The following is a 21,639-nucleotide window of genomic DNA, read 5'->3' as shown; positions in this document are numbered from 1 at the left end:
TTTGAGATGCTTTTGCCTTCAAAGGCCATGGGGGTCACTGCATTTACCACTTGTGCTGACATGGTGAGTTAAGTGCCCTTTCTGTCCATTGTAACTTGTTCAAAATGGAAGGGCAGCTCGAGGCTCAACTCAATGCCAAACATTTTTATCTGTACATTGAATGCACAACAAAAATCACCATGATTCAGTCACAATACAAAAATTATGATTCTGCAAAAGGAAAGCAAAATTAAAATGGCATTTTCTTTAAGCTTGTTGCAAATTTTCTAGCACACATGCAGAAGCTATGCAGTACTGGGGAAAAGAAACAGGAATTTAACAAAAAATGATTTCCATTTAAACCAACTTTTACCAAAGTAGGTTCCCTGGTTTAAACAAAGAAAGAATGGAAGAAACAGCCAATCAGCCCACCAAATTATCTGACATTTCAATATAGATACTATTCGTCAGTAAGCTGCAAATCATTGATGTGACTTCTATCCTGAGGGACTAACAATTGTGATGTAATTACTGTAAACTTGAATGGTAATCAACAACCAATTTTTATTTCACTTAGCCTCTTTCAAATGGGAAGAAGCTTTGGTGTTGGTGTATTTCTTTCTCTATCCTTCTCTCTTGTCTGTAATCAATACAAGGTATACTTGCTGTGAGATGAACTAGTCCTCATCAACCTTCCTTCTTCCTGAGAGGAAACCTATTTGATAATGGAAAGACCTTATTCAAAGTATCAAAGGGCAGTTAGCAGAGTCTAGCACCACCACTGAGTTCATAAATACAGCACTTTAATCCAATGGTCTTAAACAGACAGTATACTAAAAAGCACAAGAATTTTTAGGATCAGGCAAAGGCCAATAGACCCTACTGCACATCCCCAGGCAGTTAATTGGCTAAGCGTGGATGAATATTGGGCCACTGTGATGCTGGTAGCAGCCCTCAGGTAAGTGCTGGGAAGGGGTGATTGGGAGTGGCAATCGGGCACCGTCAGGTTGCCTGCAGAAGTGCTGAGAACAGCACTACTGTTGCTCCTGGTTCCATATTAAGGTAAGTGCTTTTTTTTAAATCTACCTTTTTGGTGGCAGCCTTCAGCTGGCCCTTTAAGGAGCATTGGTTAAGTTGCATATGGACCAAAGTCCTGAGTGGAGCAGACTTGTTGTGCTTAGGGCAAACACATATCTGCAATGGGTCCTAAAATGGGTACTAGGTACCTTATTAGCATACTTGAGGGGTCTATCACTGGTTTTAGGTTGACACCCAGTGACGTCCCTACTGTGCGCGAACTGTGAAAGAGGAGGGAGAGAGAGAGAGATAGAGAGACTGAAGTGAAGGAGGAGAGAGAGAGAGACTGGTGAAAGAAGAAAGAGAGAGAGACTGAAATGAAAGAGTGGAGAGAGAAACTGAAGTGAAAGAGGAGAAAGACCGAAGAGAAAGAGGAGAGAGACTGGTGAAAGAAGAAAGCGAGACTGAAGTAAATGAGGAAAAAGAGTAAGACTGAAGTGAAGGTGGAGGGAGAATGAAATGAAGGAGAAAGCAAATTAGGGTATATTTAAAGTACAACTGATCAAACGATTGGGTACCCCAATTTATTCTATAATCCTATTACTCGTTTGGTGAAGAAGATCCACCTAATTTCCCTTCTTACTCCTAATTTTCAAATTTTAAGCTGTGCCCTCATATTTCAAGCTTCACCACAGTGAATAATTTGTGCAGTTCAATTCCCTCAATAATCTTGAAAATTTGGATTTGATCACTTCAAAATGTCTTCTCCAAAGTGATGAAGAATAACTGGCTGAGATGGCAGGAAAACTGTTCATTTCTCATTTGCTGCACTTTAATGTAAAGACACCTTTAACTTCAGCTGTTCCACCTCTTAGGATTACTTTCAAAATCAGCACTGAACCAACAGGGAATATGAATGTATCCCCCATTCTCTTTAAGGTGATATACACTGTCCTATACTGAGAGATATTTTTACACTGTGGGTTACATTTTTCAGCCCACTCAACAATATTTTTGCTGACCTACTTTTGGGCTGCATTGTCTTGTGAAACATAATGTGGTTACTAATTAGCACCTAGAGCAATGTGTGACATCCTTGCTCCATGGTGCAATGATTTAAAGATGAACTGCTTGATACACCAACCACTTTTACCAAGGTCAGTTTACAGCCAAATCCTGCCCTTATTCAATTCTATGTAAAATATAGTAAGTGTCCCATGAGGTCACAGCAATTAAAGTACTGGTGCCAATCGGGTCCTGCCTGCGTCTACACACGTTTTCCAGCAGGAGTCACTTTATTGTGATCAGGAGTAGGCTGATTTTCCTTTCCTAGTCCAAGGTGTACTGAGGCCAATTGGAGCACCAGAATCACTGCTCCAGCTCCTAACTGGGGATTGAATGAGAGACTGCGTGACTAAATGGCTTCATACTATACTGGGCAATGCCTTTACCCAATTCATGGGGAGTTAAAAATAACTTCTATTTCTTTTAAAAGGAGGCATTAAACAGCAGCTTAATTGTAAGCCTCATTCTTGCGCACCAATCATGTTTCGCTAACCAACCAATGTTTTCTTTAGCTCTTTGTATTTTAATGAACCTGCTGTGATAATTTACATTTTCCAGCTTGCAAAGCCAATTCACAAGCTTTCATTATTAAATCAAGGGATATGGGGAAAAAGCGGGAACAGGGTACTGAGTTAGACGATCAGCCATGATCATTTTGAATGGTGGAGCAGGCCCGAAGGGCCGAATGGCCTACTCTTGCTCCTATTTTCTATGTTTCTATGTAAATGTTACACATATATTGTGTTCATTTGAATATATTATGGGCGCTAAATTGGGCCAAGTAGCGCCCGTTGTTTCGGTGTTATGCGGCTTCCTGAAGTGCCAAGATGGCATTTTGGCTGCTCACGCACATTCCCAGTGTGACGTGTGCCGGACGCCATCTTGGTATAGGAGTTAGAGCGTACACAAATACCGAATGCTGGAAGCATGTAAAGTAAGGAGAAAATGGATATAATCAGTGTGCAACACTGATTTAAAGTGATAAGTCCCAAAATGGTGTCTAGTACTCAACTCTTAACCCCAACCATCAGAATGTGTCATAGAGGACCCCCACCAGCACAATTTAAAGGGACCATGCAGAATTTACAGGTTAGTGGCTGGATTATTGCTTCTGGCTGCCGAGACATTTGTAACTGTTTTTGGAGGGCTTCTATACTTGAATACTAGGACTAGGGAACATAGCCTAACATTTAGAGCCAGGACGTGCAGGAGTGCAGTTAGGAAATGCTTCTACACACAAAGGGTGGGAGAAATTTGGAACGCTCTTCTGCAAACGGCAGTTGATGCTAGCTCAAATGTGAATTCTAAATCTGTGATTGATAGATTTCTGTGAACCAATGGTATTAAGGGATATGGGGCTAAGGCTAAATATATGGAGTTAGGTCACAGACCAAACATGATCTCATTGAATGGTGGAACAGGCTCGAGGGGCTAAATGCCACTGCCACTTGCAGCCTCCTGATATGCGCCACCTTCTCCTGCAAGAAAGCGGGACGTGTGTCTGGTTGATGTGCCTGTCGTGGTCGAATAGCTGCCAGTGTATGTGGCCTGTGAGTTGTGGGTGGGCGGCTTGCAATAGTGGTAATATGTAAGGGTGAGAGGAAGCATCTGATTGGAAGAGTTGAGCACTGATGGAAAGAGTTTGTTGGTATGTGGGTGATGGGGAATGTAGAGCGTGGAGCAGTGGATGCGGCTAGTGGTGTAGTTGGTAGGAGACACCACTTGACAGTTGACCTCAGTCACCTTGACCACTCATGTCAAAGCATTGAACTTCTCCCTGCACTGCATCCATGTTCATGATGCTGTGTGCCTGGCATTGACTTTGTCCCCTGCTGCCTCCCACTGCCTTTTGGGTATATGCCTAGAGGGCCTCTTGCCCCCCTGTGGATATTGGATGTCCCTCCTTCTGTCCGCCTCTTGCACCAAGGCCTCTACTACATCAGCAGAAAACCTTGGCGCACGCACTCTCGCAGGCCTGGTACAAGCTCAGATCGGCAGTTTGGTGAGGTCTGGCATTCAGATTGGAGAATGTGGGATTTAGTGGCATGCAACCTTTATTCAATGTTTTAACATAATGCATCAGTTTGTAAACATAGAGGCGGGAGCTGCATCTATGTTTTGCACGTGAGATATCTGGTCTCTGTTCAGACTCCGTGCAGACAGCAGACTGTTATTTTCAGCAAATAACAGGTACCAGCTACCTTTAAGAGATTTTTAAGAGACAGTCTGCCTTTAAAAGATTGGAGCTCCCCCTGCTGGTGGAAAGTGCAAATTGCATGGAATCCTCATTCATCGTTGATTTCCAACGCAGATTGCAGGTAAGTCCTCAGGCCTGACAAAACTCTCGTCCTGCCTGCGCAGGGGCCATTGGGCATGGGGGATATCGGATCCCACTACCCCCGCCCAATAACAGGCCCTATCCAATTTTTTTTCCCCATGTATGTTTTATTTTTAAAGAATTCTCTTGAAGCCTTTTTCATGTTCTCTAATTAGAAACTGCGCATGAATATTTGATGTTGTTGCCAGGTTTGCAGGGAGCTGACATTGATGTATGGTGATTTGATTACTCGAACTGAAGAGTCTCCTTTAGCTTCTCTGTACCACAGGGAAATCACTGTAGCTTAAAGGGTAGCTGGAAGGTTACCGAAGGGCATCATAGTCAGATCCTATGTTTCACATTACCTCGGGATTTTTTCCCTTCTTTGTCTCTTGTTGCTGTTTTTTTTCCAAGTCTCTCCCCTTCTCATATGAAAGTGCTGACTCTTGATGCAGTATGGATCCATAAGTCGCACTAGCTCACCATAGTGGCCATTCTTCGTTTGTGAATGTTAGCAGGGCTATTCGGTTATCGAGCCCATCATAGCTGAGCCTAATCCTGTCCCACCCCCAGCTTATGCAGATGCACACTTTTCAACAGGAGTCATTGGATAGCGATCAAGAGCAGGAACCGTGGTTTTGTTGTTCTCCCTTCTTAGTCAGGGACACTGAGGGCTTTTGTACCAGCCCATAATTCTCCCTTACCCAATAAATTTGTCTCTGTCTAAATCATAATGTTCAAGAGTTTAACATGCGCTAGTAATTTCTACCCCTCAGAGTCTGTATTGCAGCGAGGCAAATTGTTAGGGAGATACAGCTGGCTTAGATATTGACACTAATCACAAAGCATTCTGCAGCATAGGTTGAGCAATTGCACGAGGCATCCCCGATGGTTCATTTGGTATAAGATACACTTAACTGAGCCATGCAGTCCAAAGCATCTCACATATGATTCTGCAGCCCAGAAGGTCCCAGGTTTGATTCTCGGTCTGTGCTGAGTTTGATGGTCTCAGCCAAAGTGGTAATCAGATTACTACAATTGCCCTCATTGCAGCTGGGCTAGGGAGGGAAAAATAAAACCAGAGTTCTTGAACGCTATCCAGTGACTCCTGCTACAAAATGTGCGTGTTAGGGCTTCAAGTACAGCTGAGCTATAATGCCCTCCACGCTCAAAGAGGCTACTGATACTGATCCTCTAAACTCAGAGATGAAGAATGGCCACTTAAGTGAGGTACCAAAGGGCCAATGGTGCTTGTGGAATTGTATCCCAGCAAAAGTCAGAAAATTGGCAACAAAAATAATATAAATATTGTTGGCTACTCTGGGGACTGGGGAGCAATGACTGAGGCAATGGGTTCTTATTGTAAATAAAGGTTTTGACTTCTCTGCATTCATTGAACAACCCAGAAAAGAAAAACACACAACTTACATTTTATAGCCCAAATTTAGAAATGAAAATTAAAGGTATTTATTCAGAATGTTAAACTTTGAAGCATCAAAGCTTTAAAAACATAAAAATTTGAGGAACAGGAAAAGGCCAACCCCTATATTATATACCAACCCCATCTACCCACCGTCTCACCATATCCTTTAATCCCTGCTCTCTCTAGAAACCATACAAGTGTTAGCATTTCACAGTAACAATCAGCATTTTCGTCCAATCTGTGTGCCAACATTTTGCTGACAAAAACCAGCACATACCCTGACCCCCACCACTGCTCCTATCATGAATGGAAGTGGTCTGGCTTCTGTATACTGTAGGCTGGTATTCTTATAAGAACAGGAGTTCCCGCCTACAGCACACAGTGGCCAAAATCACCCCAAATAGCAGCGATACTCACGTAGGAGTGGGATTGGGGGGAATGGGGAAGGCAAAGGGAAAGGGGGCAATCAAGGAGGGAAGGGAAGTAGGTAAAAACTGGGAGGGATGCTTTGGGATAGGGGAGGGTGAGTGCCAGCTTTAATGGGGGGGGGGGAGAAGAGTGCCAGCATTAACTGAGTGATGGGGTTGGGGGAGAGAATGCAGTAATTAAGGAAGAGAGAAAAGAATGCCAGCATTAACTGAGGAGAGTAAAGGAGAACCAGTATTAACTGAGGGGGGAATAGTGCCAGCATTATCTAAGGAGGAGGGAAGCAGTGCCAGCATTAACTGAGGTGGGCGGGGTGTGAGAATGCCGCTGGAACTGGATGGGGTGTAGTAGTAGCAGATTAGCAGTTGGAACTTGATTGCAGGGGGAGAAGAGTACCCGTTTGAATTGAGGGGGAGAAAGAGAAAAGTACCAGTATGAGCTGGGTGAGTTGGTGGAGAAGAGTATGCATCTGTGAAATGTTTTGAATTATTCCTCCGTGAAATGGCTGGAGACATTTTTCTACGTCAAAGGCTCTCTATAAATGTAAGTTGTTGTTCTTATATGGGGTACAGAGCGGGTAGAGTACCTGAGTGGGGAGGGGCGGGGGGAGAGGAGAGTAACTGATGAGCTACCTTCTGGAGAAGTGATGGTTTGGTTGACCTGTTGAAAATCTAAATGCCACTTTTTCCTTTCTTAAAATTAAAAAACTATCATTTGTGAAATATAACATACTGAATATTAACCAGAAGGAACCTTTATTTTAATTTTAATTTTTCTGTTCTCATCTTTTTGGCTTTTTGTTAGCTTTTCTGATGTTGTTGGTCAGCCTTTGCTAGTTTTCAAGGTTGGCATGTATGAGAAACACATCACATTGTCACATGCATCAACTTATACTGTCTGCTTCAAGGACTTTCCTCAATTTATTCCTCAATTCTATTACATTTTAGGTGAAAAAGTCCTGCCTGACTTTTCCTTTTTATTCCTAACTTAACTTGTGTTCCCTCTTATTTGAACTAGTATTCTAACTCATCTGCCCGTATTGGGCGACTTTTTTCCATTCCCAACTAACCTTTGAATGGAGTACTGTGCATTGGTGGAGCATTTCCATCGGGGTGAGAGGGCAAGAACTGTCAGGCCCAGTTCCACCCACAGGAGTCCCCGTCCTGTCAATCATGGAGGACCGCAGCAAAATTTACAGCGAAGAATAAAACTGACCACTGAGTAGAAGAATGACAACAGGAAAAAAATATGTTGGGAACCTAAACAGGGTTTAAATAAATAGAAATAAAAGGCTGTGTTAGCTTCAATTTTTAAAATTTTCAAATATATCCAATCTCGTGATGACTTTAGAGCTTCATCAATGTTGAATGTGTGCAGCAACCATAGATATATATATAAAACATTTCACTGTTGAGGGTACCATAACTGAAATTGCTCCTGTTCTCACCCAATATTCAACCAGCTGTAGCAACTTACCTTTGGTGCCCTCTGATGGGATACAGTGTAATAACAGCAAATCATTTGGGATGCCAGAGGTAAGCAAAGCCTGTTGAGAACAAAGAAAGAAGGGAGTCATATTAAATATGTTAGCAGGAATATTTAAAGTTAAATAGAAAGTAGAATAAAATTAAAATTTTACCTTGACAGTAATCTATTGGTGGAAGAAGGGGGAAATGTTGGGGGAAATTATTTTATATGGAAAGAATGTGGGATTCAGGTTCAAATCCAATTCAAGCAAAAGTCTTATCTGTCTGCTGGCTGCGAGGGTCCCATGTGAAATTAGTTTGGACAGTCTCAATCCAGTTCCTAGTAGCAAGGGTCCATTGCACAAAACTGCTTTACACTGCGTCTGACGTGTGCTATAACTGACCTGGGAATGCTTGATACTGAAAATATATGTTGAGAATAGAAATTGTTCCATTTCGCAGCATTAACTTCGTTCACCTTGAGCGGAAAATTTCGAGAAAAAACATTAATATTGGGAATGTACCACACATTCCAGAAAATATCCTAAAATTCTTATTTCTGATAAAAGATGTTGAGATTCCATCGGTTACAGAAATAGCCTTTTCAGGAGAATTATCTAATGTCAATTTGACAATATCAAAAAATTCATAGCACTGGAACTATGCATAAAGACATTAGTTGGACAGGGGAACAGCGGATTAAATGAAATCACATATAGTTTGACCATTCATGTGTACATTTAATGTGATTAGTCATATAAAATTACTAGGCACCTTAGTTGCAAGTAATGATACATGGGTAAAGATCCTGAACTGAGGGATGGGAAAGGATGCTGAAGAGTACGCTGTATGTTTTATTATATTCTCTGTACTGATTAGCTCATCTGCTCACAGGTAGTTTGGTGTGTGGAGCAAAATTCTGATGTTTAGCTTTTAATGTGGAATTGCATTTAACCTGGCTTTTTAAAAAATTAATTCTCGGATGTGGGCATCACCGGCAAGGCCGGCATTTATTGCCCATCCCTATTTGCCCTGAGAAGGTAGTGGTAGGCTTTCTTCTTGAACTCTAGTGGTCCTTGCAGTGAAGATGTTCCCATGATGTTATTAGGTAGAGTGTTCCAGGATTTTAATCCAGCGACGATGAAGGAACGGCAATAATATGTCCAGGTCAAGTTGGCATGTGATTTGGAGGGGAACTTGGAAGAGATGGTGTTCCCAAGCTATCCAAACAGAAATGAATGTTAAGTATAGGATGCAATAATGAATATTTCTATTTCAGATTCTCTCGGGAGTTCCTCTCCTACCACCTCCTCATCTCTTCAACCATCTCCCGCCGTTTCAACTCATACATCACAGTCAATGAATAGAGACCAATTTCCCTCAACACAAGATTCTGCAACTGAAGCCGACTCAAGCAGGAGTGAGTCTGAGTCCACACTGTCCACTGCCATACCTCTGGATTATCTTATTTTATCCCAGTGCGAGACCAAATCCATAGATATCGTCAGGTAAAAGATTTGAACAGACCAAAAAAATAAAATTGTTAATGTAGAGGACCGCAACATTTGTCCTTCTTTGCTAGCAATCACCAGTGATTCTATGTCAGACAGAGCTAATTAAAAGGCACCTCTGCAAAGGTACAAACATCAACCATTTCAGCAGCCAGTTCAAAGGATGTGGAAGCTCTTAGCGCAGCTAAATATTTCACTTGTTTTTTTTAATTATCAATCTTGCTGAATTCCTGCTGATTTCTTACTGGCTCATATATTTAATTCACAGAATGTTACGCCATAGTGACATTTTATTGTTTAAACTGATTTAAATGCTGTCTACGGAGTGTCAGCTAATACTACCTGCAGTATATTTCTTCCAGTTTCCTCCCTCCCCTGACGATACTGACTTTTGCTGGGTATGGTTCCACAGGCATGGCGGCTTTCTAATACCTCGACCAAACCAAGTGGTCGTTCTTTATGTATGAGCCCAAACGGTGAGCGTTGGAAGGCGATTTCACTGTTGAGGGTACCATAACTGAAATTGCTCCTGTTCTCACCCAATATTCATGCACATGTACTTTCCAGGATGTTGGCTGATTTTTGCTCTCCCTCACCCAGGGAAGTGAGAGCAATTGCATTACTCCAACTGCAGCCAAGGCTGTTGTCAGCTAACTCAGCATGGATCTGAATGGAACCTGCACCATTTTGCTCTGTAAAATTTAGAGTAATCCATGAAGGCTCAGGGTCACAAGTGTAATCTTTGTTGAGTAATTGATAGACATGGAGTTAAAGTAGAAACTGACTTTTATTTAGAAATTTCATCAACAGGAGCTAGAGGTTTGCTCACTCACATCATTCAGTTCCCATTTTCTGCTGTACACAGTATGGTACCAGGTGGCACTGATCAGATGTCAGGTGCCTCTGCACATGGTGCAAACAAAAATTGGAGAGAAGGTTTCCCAGACTGATGTTACATACCATCTAGGGCCAACTCATGGCTTTATTGATGGAGGCGTGCAAACACAATAGCAGCAGGGCGATCAAGAAGCAGGCAATTCAGAAATAAAGAAACTGCTCTTATTTAAAAGGATTTAAAAAGAAACGTGCAAGGGATATCAAAACCAATACGAAGAACTTTTATAGTTATATTAGGAAAAAGAGGGTGGTCAGGAGCAGTGTTGGCCCCTTAAAAACTGAAAGTGGGGATATTGTCATTGACAATGGGGAAATGGCAGACATGTTGAATAATTACTTTGCGTCAGTATTTACAGTAGAAAAAGAGGATAACATGCCGGAAATCCCAAGAAAACTAATATTGAATCGGGGACAGGGACTCAATAAAATTAACATAAGTAAAACAACAGTAATGAAGAAAATAATAGCACTAAAGAGTGACAAATCCCCAACACCAGATGGTTTCCATCCCAGGGTTTTAAAGGAAGTAGGTGAGCACATTGCAGTTGCCCTAACTATAATCTTTCAAAGTTCTCTAGATTCAGGAACCGTCCCTCTAGATTGGAAAATTGCACATGTCGCTCCGCCTTTTAAGAAAGGAGAGAAAGGGAAACCAAGGAATTATAGACCAGTTAGCCAAACATCTGTTGTGTGGAAATTGCTGGAGTCTATAATTAAGGATAGGGTGACTGAACACCTCGAAAATTTTCAGTTAATCAGAGAGAGCCAGCATGGATTTGTAAAAGGTAGGTCGTGCCTGACAAACCTGATTGAATTTTTTGAAGAGGTGACTAAAGTAGTGGACAGGGGAATGTCAATGGATATTATTTATATGGACTTCCAGAAGGCATTTGAAAAAGTCCCACATAAGAGACTGTTAGCTAATTTAGAAGCCCATGGAATCGAGGGAAAAGTACGGACTTAGTTAGGAAGTTGGCTGAGCGAAAGGCGACAGAGAGTAGGGATAATGGGTAGGTACTCACATTGGCAGGATGTGACTAGTGGAGTCCCGCGGGGATCTGTCTTGGGGCCTCAATTATTCACAATATTTATTAACGACTTAGATGAAGGCATAGAAAGTCTCATATCTAAGTTTGCCGATGACACAAAGATTGGTGGCATTGTTAGCATAAAATTACAAAGGGATATTGATAAATTAGGTGAATGGGCAAAACTGTGGCAAATGGAATTCAATGTAGGCAAATGTGAGGTCATCCACTTTGGACCAAAAAAGGATAGAACAGAGTACTTTCTAAATGATAAAAAGTTAAAAGCAGTGGATGTCCAAAGGGACTTAGGGGTTCGGGTACATAGATCATTGAAGTGTCGTGAACAGGTGCAGAAAATAATCAGTGAGGCTAATGGAATGCTGGCCTTTATATCTAGAGGACTAGAGTACAAGGGGGCAGAAGTTATGCCGCAGCTATACAAAACCCTGATTAGACCGCACCTGGAGTACTGTGAGCAGTTCTGGGCACCACACCATCGGTAGGACATAGTGGCCTTGGAGGGAGTGCAGCATAGGTTTACTAGAATGATACCCGGACTTCAAGGATTAAGTTACGAGGAGAGATTACACAAATTGGGGTTGTATTCTCTAAAGTTTAGGGTGATCTGATCGAAGTTTATAAGATATTAAGGGGAACAGAAAGGGTGGATAGAGAGAAACTATTTCCGCTGGTTGGGGATTCCAGGAGTAGGGGGAACAGTCTAAAAATTAGAGCCAGACCTTTCAGGACTGAGATTAGAAAACACTTCTACACACAAAGGGTGGTAGAAGTTTGGAACTCTCTTCCACAAACGGCAATTGATGCTAGCTCAATTGATAATTTTAAATCTGAGCTAGGTAGCTTTTTGCCAACCAAAGGTATTAAGGGATATGGGCCGAAGGCAGGTATATGGAGTTAGATCACAGATCAGCCATGATCTTATCAAATGGCGGTGCGGGCTCGAGGGGCTGAATGGCCTACTCCTGTTTCCATGTTCCTATGTTCCTCTTTTCCTCCTCCAGCTTGTGTCCTTGTTCATGGGTGAAAAGCAAAAATAAAGCACTACATTAGGAGCACATGACCTCGGAATGTCCCTTTCTCAAGTCTGGCACAGATCCATACAGACCCTAATTAAATTCTTGGTCTATTGTGAGTTAGCTGATCTCAATGGTGCTGCAGCTGGGCACAATAATTTGCTTTAATGCTCTTGGTTAGAAAAAAAAGGTTCCTGCCTCTGATCGTTATCCAGTGATCCCCCCCCTACTAGAAAGTGTGAACCTGTCGACATTGAGTACGGACAGGACTGGCCTCAGCATTGATATCCTCTTGCAGTTGAATAAGCTATCAGCTGTCACTATTTAGGCTTTATTATGCAAAACTAGCCTCATGGCAAGTTGGATCCAGAATTGGCTCAGTGGCAGGAAGCAAAGGGTAATGGTCGATGGGTGGTTTTGGGACTGGAAGGCTGTTTCGAGTGGGGTTCCGCAGAGCTTAGTACAAGGTCCCTTGCTTTTTGTGGTATGTATCAATGATTTAGACTTAAATGTAGGGGGCATGATTAAGAAGTTTGCAGATGATACGAAAGTTGGCCGTGTGGTTGATAGTGAGGAAGAAAGCTGTAGACTGCAGGAAGATATCAATGGACTGATCAGGTGGGCAGAAAAGTGGCAAATGGAATTCAATCCGGAGAAGTGTGAGGTAATGCTTTCAGGAGAGCAAACAAGGCAAGGAATTCACAATAAATGGGAGGATACTGAGAAGTGTGGAAGAACAGGGGGAATTTGGAGTGCATGTCCACAGATCCCTGAAGGTAGCAGGACAGGTAGATAAGATGGTTAAGAAGATATACGGGATACTTGCCTTTATCAGCCGAGGCATAGAATATAAGAGCAGGTAGGTTATGCTGGAACTGTATAAAACACTGGTTAGGCCACAGCCAGAGTACTATGTACAGTTCTGGTCACCACATTACAGGAAAGATGTGATTGCGCTAGAGAGGATACAGAGGAGATTTACGAGGATGTTGCCAGGACTGGAGATTTTAGCTTTGAGGAAAGAGTGGATAACTGGGGTAGTTTTCTTTGGAGCAGAGGAGGCTGAGGGGAAATTTAATTGAGGCGTATAAAATGATGAGGGGCCAAGATAGAGCGGATAGGAAGGACCTCTTTCCCTTAGCAGAGAGGTCAATAACCAGGGGGCATAGAATTAGAGTAATCGGTAGAAGGATTAGAGGGGAGTTGAGAAGAAACTTTTTCACCCAGAGGGCGAAAAAGAACTTTCTGCCTGAAAGGTTGGTAGAGGCAGAAACCCTCATCGCATTTAAAAAGTACTTGGATGTGTACTTGAAGTGCCGTAACCTACAAGGCTACGGACCAAGAGCTGGAAAGTGGGATTTGGCTGGGTGGCTTTATTCCATAGAATGGCCTCCTTCTATGCCATAAATTTCCATGATTCATGATTGTATGGCATGATACCAAAGCCTGATAGCACATGTGTAACTGTACCCCAGAGACTGCGCCTTCAGGAGAGAAGGAGAGAAAATTGGAAAAATAAAATATTACTTTGTGTCTAACTCTGCTCAAATGATCAATTAAGTTTCAATTATCATTTTCATCTATTTATTAGACCCTTGTGAAACTCGGGTTGTTAAAAGCAGCATGCATTATGGTTCTCTATTTGTGATACAGTCCTAACACATAAAGGTTACAGCAACAACCTGGTAATGCAGGGGGAGGACCCACTATGTTTATACATTTTTGGTTTGTTATAATTATAACATGGCCTGTTAATAGCCTTATTAGGAAGGGGAGTTAAAATATCAATACTGCACTAATTTAATAAACAGATGGATACTGTAATAGAAAAATGTTAGATTTTATATTTTGGAGGGATGAGATCAAATGGGCCAATCTGAATTTACCTTGTGATTTGAACTGACGTTAGCTGAAATTATATAATACGATAGCATTAATCATCAGTTTCCAATAGCCACCTGGCACTCATGAGTCAACTTGGTTCTCACGTCTTTGTCAGAAGGTTGTGGATTCAAACCTCACTTCAGGACTTGAGCACATAATCTAGGCTGATATTTCAGTGCAGTATGAAGGGAGTGCTGCATTATTCAGACACCATCCTTCAGTTAAGTTTAAACCAAAGCCTCTTCTGCTTGTTTCAGTGATTTAGGCGGATGTTAGAAATTCTACGGCACTATTCAAAGAAGAGCAGAATTCTCCTGATGTTCTGTCCAACATTTCTGTCTCAAACTTATTAACAAGTTTTTCATCTCATTGTTGTTTGTTAGATCTTGCCATTTGCGAAATGGCTACATGTTGCCTACCTAACCATAGTCTCTAAAGTTTCAAAGTAATTTATTGTATACAAAGTGTTTTGAGATGTTTCTAAGAGACATGATAGTCACTATATAAATGAAAGTCTTTTATTCTTTCTCTTTATGAATTGGATGATTTTCTTTTTGCAGAAGTAACAGCTGTTCCCCATGTGATAGATCACTCGATCAATCCTTTGAGTTGACAGGATCAGAAGATATTCTGGAGAATCTACAGCCCAAGAGCGGCACCCCAACGCAAACGTCTTGCAGTATACCTCTATATAAAAATGTGCAAGATTCACACATGGTCATTCTTCCCAGCCAAGATCAAAGTGGACCTTCTTCAGCATCCTCATCTCCATTATCAGTTTATTCATTCTCACAAATCTTTAACTTTGACAAAAACCACAATGCTTTGCCCTTTGCTGTAACGGGGCTTCACCTTTTGTCCAACACCCCACCCCCACGGCCACCGAAGCCAAACCAACTAACGGAGCGTGAAAAGACACACAAAGTGATTCAGAATGGAGATGGTGCCTATGCTGTAAATCCAGCACCAATACCCAAAAGAGTCCCTCTCCCGAATCTAGAGAAAACAAGAAGTTGGAAAGGTAATATTACTGAACTGGATATTGGTGTAGTCTTGTAGGGCCTTGCTCTGTTCAAGTGTATAATGTTTATTACATTTTTAACACCGATTAATATTCTCATATTTTCAGAAAATAACCCAAAGTAGATTTTTAAAGCATGCTTCACATTTTGATGCCATGTAATAAATTTATGCATCGTCTTTGGTCCCCACCAGAAACTCTGTACCCTTGTCACTAATTCCAGCTTCCTCCCTATACACTGTCTCAGACTGAACCAGACTTTTCGCAACCTCAGCATCCTATTTGACCCTGAGCTGATCTTCTGACCCCCATAATCCTCTCCATTTCAAAGATTGCCTACATTCACCTCTGTAACATCACCCTATCTTAGCTCATCTTCCACTGAAACCCTCATCCATACCTTTGTCGCCCTGACTATTTCAAGGATCTCCTGGCTGACCTCTCATCCTCCACTGTCCTTAAACTTAAGCTCATGCAAAAGTCTGCTGCCCATATCCTATCTTGCATCAAGTCCTGCTTGCCCATCACCCCTGTTCTCACTGACCAAAATTGGCTCCTAGCCCCCCAATGCCTCAAATTTAAAATTCTTATTCTGTGTTTAAATCCTCCATGTTCTTGCCCTCCCTGATGTCTCTGTGAAGCATCTTGAGATATTTCCCTATGTTAAAAGTGATATATAAAAACAAGTTGTTGTTATTCAAAGTTAAGTAGGGGAAATGACTGGTACAGGCATGTTCATTTTATTCCTCCAATTCCCTCTCCTTTTCTCCTGAAGGAGATTGTTGGGATATGGTTCTATGGACTGCAGCATTTCTCTAGTACTTCACCCAAATGGCCATTCTTCATATGTGAAACTAGAGAGTGAATAGCAGCAGGATAGCAGCATCATAGGAGGAGTGGGGTGGACATCACAGCCAAGTCTGATCCGGTCCTTAAATGATATCAGCACACATCAGGAAATGAAATTCAGCCTCTAATTTGGGCGTAGTAATGCAGATGGGGTGAAATAGTGTTATGCGGTAGTAGAATGTAAACATGTTAATACATTTTGTATGAAATTCCTGCATCGGTTATTTTAACAAAGTAATTTACTTGTTTTATTTTAAATAGGTTAATAATTTAGTTAAAATACTAGACATGGGAATCTAATACAAACACATTAATGTGTTCATAGGCAACTATCCGCACATGACATTTTCATCCCAAGCAATTTTTTTTGGCAAAGAGCTTCATAAAGCTACTATTGAAATCTATTAAGTAACTTGGCCTTCACATTCTCTGAACGTAAAAATCTTTAGTTAATGCTAGATGGTATTCATTCTTGTTTCCATGGGTATAGTCAAGGGGAAAGAAACACAAAAAAGCTCAAACTCTGAAGTAAAATTGGAAACCAGTGACAATTTCTATTGTTTTCTGATTTGTTTGTTATAAGGTAGTGATGTATATTTAAAGCTAATAACCAAATATTGTGTTTCAGATACTGAGGAGTGTAACTTTAGGCCATTTGCTGATTTTCAAGGGAACGGCATAACTTCTACAGAAGAAGGGTTTAATCTAAATATGGTGAGTATTCTGAGAATGAAGCACAAATATCTGCTCTAAGGCCATAGGTACTACATGGGAAAATAAGAAAGTCTGGAAATAGAAAAGGCCACTCAGTCCATCAAGCTTATTCCATATATTTGTACCAAATTCATGGGGTAAATTTTATTCCCAAGAACGCGTGGGTTGGGGTCGGGTGGGAAGGTAAAAATTGTAAAAATGTAAAACCCGTTCCCAATCCGCCTCCAACCTGCCCACTTCCGGTTTTAACGGGTTGGAGGTGGATTGGGAACGGGTTGAGGGGCGGGTCAGTCAGTAAAATCTTTTAAGGAGCTGCGGGCCAGCATTTTTATTTTTAACTGCTGTGGGCCAGGATTCCCGGGCCGTCTGCTTCACGCCACGTAAGAGGAGGCGAGAAGGCCCGGATCAACAGGTAAGTGTCTTTGTTGCACTGCTTGATGAGGAGCAGGAGTGTTTCCTCCAGGCCCAACAAGCCTACCTGCCATGATCTGACACACACAATCGGCCGACCACCCCCCCGCCATGATCTTCAAACCCCCCCTTGATCTCCAAACCCCCTCCCCATGATCTCCAAACCCCTCCCCACGATTTCCGAATCTCCCCACGATCTCTGACCCCCCCCACGATCTCCGACCCCCTCCCCCACGAGCTCCAATCCCCCCCCCGATGTCCGACTCCCCTACAATCTCTGATGCCCCCATGAGCTCCGACCCCTTCCCTCACGAGCTCCAACTCCCCCGATGTCCGACCTACCCAATATCTGACGCCCCCATGACTAAGCCCCTGATAACTGCCAATGACCACCGACCCCAATCTCAGACTCCCCCCGATGTCCGACCCCCCTCACCCCCCCGATGACTGTACCTCCCTCGATGACCAATCCCTCCCCCCCAAACTAAGACTTACCTGCTGGTATCTGCTCCCTGGCTGCTCTCCCGTCCGACTGCTGGCCAGTCTGTCAATCTGGCTAGCTGTCGGGCAGGAAACCTACTGAAAAAAACTGAAAGACGTCCTTATGTCAAAATCGTAAGGACGTCCAGGAAACCCATACTTCCGGGATTCCCATCAGGAAATCCCCCCCCGACCCACTCTTTTCCTAGCTTCCCGTTAAAATGTACCCCCATGTATCACCTATTTTAATAGAGGGATTAACATGTTTAAATAAATAAGTTAATGCCTATGTTAAAATAATGGGCAGAGGAATTGCATACAAATGTACTGAGTGTTTGTATGCAGCTACAATTTCCAAGCTATAGAGATCACAAAAAACTTAATTATTAACAAAGTACTCTTAAGAATTAGATAGGTCCCATCTGGTTTGATTTCTCCTCCCCCAATGATAACACCCATTGGGGTAGATTTTCCCTCCAGTAGAGTGTGCCCGCTAGCTGCCCGATAGTACCGCTGAGAGTCCCAGTCCATTTTGAGGGTAACATTAACATAGGGCCGGCGGACACAAAACAAGCACCCTGGGCCAGCTTGCCTGCTCTGGGCTGCCGCAATATTGGCCATCTTGGCCTGGAAAAAGGTAGGTATGGGGTGGGGGGGTCCATTCTCAGTAGGGTGGACCGGTGCGGCAGTGGCCCAGGTTATTTTGTGGAGTTCCTCCCAACCCCTCAAAATGAAATTAAAACTTACCTTCTGGCTCCTCTTCAGCTGGACGACCAGCAGAAACTTAGCGGTGCATTCATGGCACATGCTCCACCCGATTGAGTCCTAAGGTGGCAATTGGAGTCCTGTGAATGTCGTACGACCCAGATCTGCATATTAAAAGGGCTTATGTTTTAACTCAGACAGGAGCTCCAGCCACCCAATGGTAGGGCTTCGGGAAGATATCGTCAGCAGGAATGGGGCAGTAAGTCATGCCTCACCATATTTGGGGCGCTACCACCCCGTTTATGCCCAGCGGCCGACCTGAAATTCTCCCCCATCATCTCTTATCATCAGCAAGTAGGGCACCACTGGGCACATTTACAAATGAGCATATTCCATACAGATACGTCTAATCATGCATGTATAATCAACAACAACAACTTGCATTTATTTAGTGCCTTTAATGTTGTAAAACGTTCCAAGGCACTTCACAGCAACGTTATCAGACAAAACTTGACACTGAGCCACATAAAGACATATTAGGACAAATGACCAAAAGCTTGGTCAAAGAGATAGGTTTAAGGAGCGTCTTAAAGGAGGAGGGCATTCAACTCCAAAAATTTTTGTGCCACTAATTGCTGGAAGTGCGAGGTGATAATGGCACAGTGAGGGCAATGGGGCATCTGGGACCTTGGTGAATGATGGGACCAACAATCTATCTCTTTAACCAATTAAAATTTAAGGATTGAGAAAGAAGCAGGGGAACGACAGAAAAGGAAACAGGGTGAATTAGGGTCAAACCAGGTACAGAAAGAGAAGTAAAAAGAGGGAACGAAAGATTGAATTAAGAGAGAGAAAAAAAAAGAGACAAGAAAAGTAAGATAAAAAAATTAAAATGTTAAATTTAAAAAATCTCTAAGAACAATTTACTACCTGTAGGAATGAGACTCCACAGTTTCAATTGTTCCCTTTCTGGGCTGGAGAGGTTGTGTGAACATAAAAATCTCATCATTGAAAGGGTCATTACATTATTAATTACCAACCCTAACTTTATGTGGCAAGTTTAATTGCCAATTAATGCGCAAATGCAGCAATATCTTGAAACTGACGGGGAGGTTCACAGCGAGCTGCCATTTTTATGAGGCTAACGGCGGAGGGGCACAAATCGTCCAGCAATTTGTGGCGATTTGCAACTCATGGGGTATCTCTTCCTCGCCACAAGTTGCTGGACAATTTACACACTAGTAATGACGTGCACATTAAACTCGTCATTATTTTGCCACCAATTTCTGGGCCAATATGTTTCTGTACAGTTGGCCTAACATACCTCGTAATCTTTCTGTTTATTTAAATCATAGAACTTATGTTACAGAAGGAGGCTATTTAACCCACCGTGTGTGTGCCATTGTGAGCTTCTGCACCGCAATCTAAAATGTAATACATCACATTAGGTGCTCTGGGATGTTTCAACACAGCATTATGTAAACACAAGTATTTTTCTTTGTTAAAGCAGAAGCTTCCTGGCCAGCAATGTAGTACCACGGACAGCGCTGATGACAGCTATGTTCCTATGAATCCAGGATCCTCTCCAGTAATGTCTGCAGCTGACTACACATCAGATGGTTACATCCCCATGAGTCCAGCCTGTACTAACCTGGTCTTCCCCTCAGTCAGCACTGACAATCTGCCTTCTCTCAGTCCATTACCTACACTTCCTATAGACCTTGAACCTCCTCCGGTTAACAGGAACCTCAAGCCTCGAATCAGAAAGAGTAAGGGTGATTTCTAATATGCACATGATATATATCTACACATAGGGTAGGATTTTGTTTATTCATTATTTTAGTGAAATTGTAAACATGAGCTTGAAGAGCACATTTAAAATGTTGCTACAAATAGCAAACAGAAGTAATTTTATACAATGACGAATGATACAGAATTAGACAGAAATACAGTTTGGGAACAGACAAGAGATTATGACTGACTCCAAAGGCCCCAAAATTTACATCTCAATTCAATTTTTTAATAACATGTTTATGTAATAAGTCATTTGAGAACTTTAGTTGATCTTACCTTTTTCTTTCATAGGGGTGCAGGTGAAGTTACTTTATTGGTTGGTAGTTATACCATGAAAGAGGTTTTATTTTATACTGTCTTCTTCATTATAAACAATGGGGGTGTAAATGTAAATGTGAAAGTCATTTTGTCTGGGGCAAGATATATTCTCACAACTCGCTTGTATGCTTCGCATTAGTCATTGGGAGCACCCAGAGGGAAAGGCTGTAGTTGGAGCCACAGAGTGTAAATGTAATCATTGAAATTTACAGCATAGAAGGAGGCCATTTGGCCCATCATGTTTGTGCCGGCTGAGAAAGAGCTTAGCGGCCTAATCCCAATTTCCAGCACTTGGTCCGTAACCTCGTAGGTTATGGCACTTCAAGAGCATATCCAGGTACTTTTTCAATATGATGAGGGTTTCTGCCTCTACCAGCCTTTCAGGCAGTGAGTTCCAGACCACTACCACTCTCTGGGTGAAAAAAATTCTCCTCAGCTCCCTTCAATCCTTCTACCAATTACCTTAAATCTATGCCCCCTGGTTATTGACTTCTCTGCTAAGGTCTTTCTTATCCACTCTATCATGCCCCCTCATAATTTTGTACACCTCAATTAAATCTCCCCTCAGCTTCCTCTGTTCCAAAGAAAACAACCTCAGCCTATCCAATCTTTCCTCATAGCTAAAATTGTCCAGTCCGGGCAACAACCTCGTAAATCTCCTCTGTACCCTCTCGAGTGCAATCACATCTTTCCTGTAATGTGGTAACCAGAACTGTACACTGTACTCAAGCTGTGGCCTAACTAGTGTTTTATACAGTTCTAGCATAACCCCCCTGCTCTTATATTCTATGCTATGACTAATAAAGAAAAGTATCACATATGCCTTCTTAATCACCTTATCTACTTGTCCTGCTACCTTCAGGAATCTGTGGACATGCACTCCAAGGTCCCTCTGTTCCTTTATACCTCTCAGTATCCTCCCATTTATTGTGTATTCCTTTGCCTTGTTTGCCCTCCCCAAATGCATTACCTCACACTTCTCCGGATTGAATTCCATTTGCCACTTTTCTGCCCACCTGACCAATCCATTGATATCTTCCTGCAGTCTTCAGCTTTTCTCCTATCAACCACACGGCCAATTTTTGTATCATCTGGGGAATCCAAAAGTCTTCTATAGGCATATAAATAGTAAATGGATAGTAAGAGGAGGGGTGGGGCTGATTAGAGACCAAAAAGGAGATCTACTCATGGAGGCAGAGGGCATGGCTGAGGTACTAAATGAGTACTTTGCATCTGTCTTTACCAAGGAAGAAGTTGATGCCAAAGTTACAGTAAAAAAAGAGGGAGTTGAGATACTGGA

At 42.3% G+C, this 21,639-nt stretch overlaps 1 protein-coding gene across 2 annotated transcripts in view; it reads left to right on the top strand.

Annotated features, from left to right (window-relative positions):
• gab3 (GRB2 associated binding protein 3) overlaps positions 1 to 21,639 on the top strand; it is a 106,694-nt gene that overhangs the window by 67,017 nt on the left and 18,038 nt on the right. The window contains exons 3-6 of one of the 2 annotated variants that reach the window (XM_067997118.1): positions 8,973 to 9,201; positions 14,608 to 15,068; positions 16,546 to 16,631; positions 19,738 to 19,996. In XM_067997118.1, coding sequence (XP_067853219.1) covers positions 8,973 to 9,201; positions 14,608 to 15,068; positions 16,546 to 16,631; positions 19,738 to 19,996 — 1,035 coding nt within the window. Of the gene's footprint in view, positions 1 to 8,972; positions 9,202 to 14,607; positions 15,069 to 16,545; positions 16,632 to 19,734; positions 19,997 to 21,639 lie in introns of both variants that reach the window. The other variant, XM_067997117.1, reaches the window with a different exon arrangement.

The sequence above is a fragment of the Heptranchias perlo genome, chromosome 15, assembly GCF_035084215.1.
Source record: "Heptranchias perlo isolate sHepPer1 chromosome 15, sHepPer1.hap1, whole genome shotgun sequence".
Classification (NCBI taxonomy): Eukaryota; Metazoa; Chordata; class Chondrichthyes; order Hexanchiformes; family Hexanchidae; genus Heptranchias; species Heptranchias perlo.
This window is presented reverse-complemented; position numbering and strand designations above follow the sequence as displayed.